This window comes from Puccinia triticina, chromosome 3A (assembly GCF_026914185.1).
Source record: "Puccinia triticina chromosome 3A, complete sequence".
NCBI classification, from domain to species: domain Eukaryota; kingdom Fungi; phylum Basidiomycota; class Pucciniomycetes; order Pucciniales; family Pucciniaceae; genus Puccinia; species Puccinia triticina.
This window is the reverse complement of record NC_070560.1, coordinates 8,797,601-8,803,059: the sequence shown is the minus strand read 5'-3', so window position 1 is coordinate 8,803,059 and position 5,459 is coordinate 8,797,601. Positions and strand designations below refer to the sequence as shown.

The window sequence follows — 5,459 nt, the reverse complement described above, 5'->3', positions numbered from 1 at the left end:
AATCTGTAAGTACATGTAAAAAGAATTGGATATTACTACATACCCTGAAACCCACACTTCATGAAGGAAAGCATTTTTTATATCTTTTGTGAGGGGGTGATTGTTTCTTTCTTCTCAAAACCAGCTGATAAGAAAATAAGCATAAATCACTGAAGCCAAATAATAAGTAGCTACACAACTTCAGAAGAATAAAAAAACAATCAAGGATATAGAGTAGGAGAGATGATAGATAGTGTTTTTGGTTGTTGGTTAGTTTAGCTGGAAGGAAAGATTCAAGAAAAGTCAATTTGAGTTAATATTCTCTTTGAATAGGATGTGTAAGTCTTCAACTCTCCGTTTAGCCAACTCTTCTTTACTCAATGTTTGACCTAGACTCATACTAAAGGCAAATGAAGAACCGCAAGCGGGTGTCAGATCTTCTGAACAGCCGTCGTAAATGAGGCGCAGGGATAGACAACTTACTTTGCAAGTTCAGTCTTCCGTTTTTGAATCTAAGAGCGAAGATGCGGACGCAGATAGGAAAAGATGGTATAAGAATTGAATAATATTCTCTAAAAAAATGATCCGTTAGCCCGCACCTCGAGCATATTCTGTTCGACCGATCCAGAGATGATGTATCGAATCATCCTCACTGGCTTAGTCTGGCCCAGGCGATGAACCCGATCAACGGCTTGGTTCTCGACCGCAGGATTCCAGAACGGCTCCTATCAATGGGATGGACAGCACTCAATCTCAAACTGGCGCGATCAAGTCAAAAAAGGCACGAGGCCAGGGGAAACCACTGACCATCAAGTATACACGTTGAGCGCAGGTCAAGTTCAAGCCCACCCCACCTGCCCGTAAACTAACCAACAAGACCTCGCACTTCGGATCGGCCTTGAGTGCATCCATGCTTCGATTCCTTTCGGCCCGACTCATGGTGCCGTCGAGCTTCTTATACTGAATATTGAACTCGTCGAGTGCACTGGCGATTCTACGATTTCAAAAGGGAAAAGAACCCGGAATACGTTAATCATGGCCACTAGGGAAAAAAGAAAAACTCAAAAGTGGAGAGCGTCGGACGCACTTGTCTAAAAGCTTTGTCCATTGACTGAAAACGACACTCTTGACGACAGCGCCTTTGGTCGGCTTGAAGTCAGCATCAGGATCGTTAGGATCAAAATTTTCATTGAAGATGGGATCTTGTGGGGCAAAGTTAGCGGAAGTAGGATTTGCTTGACTGAAGGGCAAGAGGTCCAATATCAATTGTGAGATCTTGGTACCATGCTTCAACAAGGGACTGGAGGCTTTCTCCTCGATCAAGGCCGAGAGCGTCTTCGGTTTACTCTCGACCGGTTCTTCACTGGCTTCTTCGGCCTTGGAGACAGGCAGCGAAGACGATTCGACGGCTTTCATCTTCTGAGTCGATTTAGACTTCCGCGAGCGTCCCTTAGGAGCTCCGTTCGAAGCCGGACCTGATGGGACGCTTCCGGGGTCCTCGATTTGCAGCTCTTCTAACCGGAGATTTTTCTGGAGCTCGTCCGCCGAGACCTCGGCAATATCACTACTCATAATAAGCTGTTGCGAGCAAACCGAACAGTCTACCACTTCTTCCTCACGTTCATTGAGCACTCTCAGACCGGAACACAAGCGTTCCCGAGAACATTGGAGACAAAACAGATGTTGGCATCGGGTAATCACCGATATTGACTGAGTCTCTTTTCCGTCGACGTTCTCGGTGCCAGTGGCCTTAGTGATCGCGCTGGAATCTTGTTGCTTGGGATTATTGTTTGACTTTTTCCGGCCTCGCTTCGAGCCGGTTAGGTGAGGGGCTTTCAAATCTTCGACATCCTCTTCATTCTCACCCGTCGAGGCCGAGATTGCTTCTCTTCCGCATTCGCTACACTGAGTCGCCCCAGTATCGCGCATCAAGATCAACAACTGGATCGCCTTCGACCTCGAGAGTCCATCCTGCTCGATCTGCCTTGCCAAATCGAGCTCTCTTCCCGGTTGAACCGCTGAATCTGTGACCAAGCCGACGTGTGCACAGATCTGCCTCAACCTTAGCAACTCTTGTAGGATTGAGCAATAGTTCTTCAGCACGGTATCTTGGCTCTTGAGAGTCATGAAGGTCTGACGACTGCGTTGATGATACATTGAATAGAACTCCTTCTCATCCTCGTTGAGCTCAAGATAAACGATGTCATCCTTCTTAGGGGGCAATGTCAAGATTGGTTTCCCGTGCTTGTCAGAGCTTTGCTTTGTCCGTCTGAGTGCGATGTGTCGCATGATCAATTGTAGCCGCGAGACTCCCAGGGGCTCACCTAGTCGGGCTGGGGTACCAATGTGGGTCGTCCAGACAGCCCTGTCGGTGAATGGTTCAAGACGGAGGAAGCAGACGAGGGAGAACAGGTCGTTGAGCGAGTTCTGAAGGGGGGTTCCGGTCAAACAGACTCTTCGTTCGGCTAACAGATCACACGCAGCCTTGGATTGAGTGGTCGTGTGTTCTTTGATCATACTGTGACAAGTTTGGATTGGTTAGCCATTCACTGTTGGGTTTTCTTTGGATGGATACCAAGATGGAGGGAGTGAGGGGGGTCAATGTGAACTCACTGAGCCTCATCCAGGACGACCCGAAACCATTCTATAGCTTGTAATGGACTGAGCAATCCATCACCCTTCCGTTTCCGTTTCTGTTTGCCACGATTCTTGGCCGGAAGCTTTTCAGGGTTTCCATTGAGGATCTGAATCGATCCACCTTCGGCATCCACCTCTTCCACCCCATCGCTGCTCTCATTACCGTCCTCTGCCTCTTTGGCCCCCCGATTTTGGCGTGAGAACTCGTAGCCTAAGAGCGAGTAGGTGGTGATGACGACGTCATGATTAGCAAGCACCTCAGCATCACTCGTCCGTCCATTTCCATGATAGACACAGACTGATAGCGAGGACTTGTGAGGAGCACTCGAGCTTGAACTTGCTTCCGTAGTGGGTGTAGGTATTTTGCGGACGTGCTCTTCGATCTGACTCTCCCAGTTCTGGACGGTCGAGAGGGGGCAGACGATCAGGGTGGCTCTCGACTTGACCTGGATGAGATGAGAGCGATCATGAACTGCAATCCGTTTCTTTGCAGCCAGGGCGCTCTCCTTTTTTTGTGCAGCGGTCGACTGAGGAGCCCCGTCTAGTTTCATCTCGGAGAGAGAAAGTTTCACGGCTCCGCCCGAAGTTTTACTTCGAGGATTATCAGCCGGTATGGCTGGTCTATTGATGGGTGATTTGGCAAACTCGATAGAAGCTTCGTGGGTGGCAGAGATGAGCGAGATGATGGAGATGGTCTTGCCCAGGCCCATGTCATCGGCCAAGATGGCCCCTCTACACTGTGGTGGAGTCTGTTTGCCGATCTGCTGGATTCCAGTGACGACGTTCATCCAACCGACGTGCCGCCCATAGCTATCGCGAGTCTTCTTCCACAGGGAGACCAGGTTTTCCTCGTCCTCTTTCTCCAAAGCGTTTCTCTCGGTAGCATTCCTGGCCGATTTGAGATCTGGAGTGACGAGCTTGGGAGTCTCACGATCGAGCATGAACGATAGGGCCTGTTTCTGGTGTGGATAGAGCGAGGTGACGACCATGTGACCAGGTTCGGTTTCGTCTAGATCGACCCCGCTGGCCAAGCTCTTAAAGATCGTAGCGACTTGCTGGTGGGTATCGCAGGCCTGGGTGTTGGTGCGAGAGATCTGATGGGGCGGATATGCGGCTGAGTGACCGAGTAAGCGTTGACGGATAGCTTCGATTGCTTCACGAGGTTGAGATGAGTGAGGGTTGTTGTAGAGACATCCGAGATGCATTTCGGGGTGATAGCTGACGGGATGTTCTAGGGAGACGCCGGATCGAGTAAGGTAAGTGGCGATCGAAGTGACTGATTCGGGTGAGCAGAATAAGAGTAGCTGTAGTGGGAGCATCATCGGGTTCTGTTCGCCTCTTCTGATCACGCAGCATTCGACCCATATCTGTCGAGAATCGTCTGAGGTTGTTGTTGGGCGAGTGAGCTTAGGTCCTCCTAAGCCGTTTGTCTCTGTGATCTCCTCGTCGTTTTCCTCGAGGCGTGAGAGTGAGCTCGATTGGGCTGAGGGGTCTTGGGCTTGAGCTAGTCGATTGGGCGCCCAGCCACCGACGGCACTTCCACCGCTGAGTGAATTGATCGGTCCCAAGAGTGGTCCGATCACATTTGCGATCCTTTGGTCAACTACCCCGAATGGCACGCCGGTTGGAGCTTACAGAGAAGGGCGATGGAGTCAGTTAGAGATATATATGGGCTTACGACTGATCATCAAAAGCGTTGATGAGAGAGAGTCTTGCTCACCCTGAACCTTGAGGGTCTCACTCTGACCGTTGGGTGGGAAGCGACAGATACTGACTGGGATCGTTTGAGGTCTAGCCCTTCCATCTGGGCCGCAGTGATCGACTTGGAAGTCCGACAAGCGATAGACGATCAGGACGAGTGAGCTGAGCAGACCGATGCAGATCGGACGGGTGGTATTCGAGTGGGGGGAGGGTTGCAGGCCGTTTCGGGGGGTGCTGGGCAGCAGAGATGGTTTGAGGGGCCAGGCTCGAGGGAGGTGGTGGTGGGATCGGCTGGCTGGTTTGAATACAGGGGATGAGGGGCTGGAGGATGGGATATTGAGGTGAGGGCTGTTGTTGATGGCGAGTCGGCTCGGAGGAGGCTCCCTCTGGGCGGCCTGGCGGCGGATCGCCTGGGAGAGTGCGAGTGCGTGTTGCTTGGAGCTGAACTTGAGTTTCTGCTGGAGGGCGGCTGCTGCTGGCGGGGCGGCTGAGGAGGATGGGCTGGGCTGGGGGGCGGTGCTGGGGGCTGCCCGGGATGGGATGCTGGCGGCTTGCTGGCTGGCCGGCGGGTGCTGCTGCTGGACTGGGGGCGATGAGAGGGGGGAGAGGGAGGAGGAGGGTGGGGATGTCCTCTTCCGCTTGGGGGGTCGTTCGCGGTTGGCCATCGTTCCGGGCGGGAATGGCTGGGCGAGGATGGTCTCGAGGCGGCGGCTTATGGTGCCGATCGAAAAAATGTACAGCCCACCCGCCACCGCGTAACCCAGTCAGGCCCCGAACTTTAATTTTGCATCCAATATTTCGCAGCGCAGTCACAGTGCTCCAATCCAATTATAGCCTGGGCAACCCATGAGATCTTGAGATGAATTCAAAGTTTCAACAATCTGGATTCTGCAGTGCACAATCAATTTTTTTTTTTAAAAAAAATTGTGCACTGGTGCTACAACTTTAACAGCTGATCAGTGGGTCCCACAGTGCAAAGGGATTATTTAAAAAACACACACAAAGTAAACAGTACAGTAAGACCATAAAACCAAATGAATAAACAAGCCTAAGATATGGGAGCTGGTCAGAAGAGAAATATTACAGGAGAGGAAGACTGAAGTGTATAATTCATAATGAATCTACATACATCAGGAAAAAAG

General features: G+C 51.2%; 1 protein-coding gene across 1 annotated transcript; it reads right to left on the bottom strand.

The window, feature by feature from the left end:
• Positions 1 to 282: 282 nt before the first annotated feature.
• On the bottom strand, positions 283 to 4,982 carry PtA15_3A923 (uncharacterized protein; the record flags this gene model as incomplete). The annotated part of the gene is made up of 6 exons (XM_053167940.1): positions 283 to 379; positions 463 to 491; positions 877 to 973; positions 1,067 to 2,497; positions 2,593 to 4,246; positions 4,337 to 4,982. The coding sequence occupies 6 exons, from the start codon at positions 4,980 to 4,982 to the stop codon at positions 283 to 285; spliced, it is 3,954 nt and encodes a 1,317-aa protein (XP_053019107.1).
• Between the last annotated feature and the right edge of the window lie 477 nt (positions 4,983 to 5,459).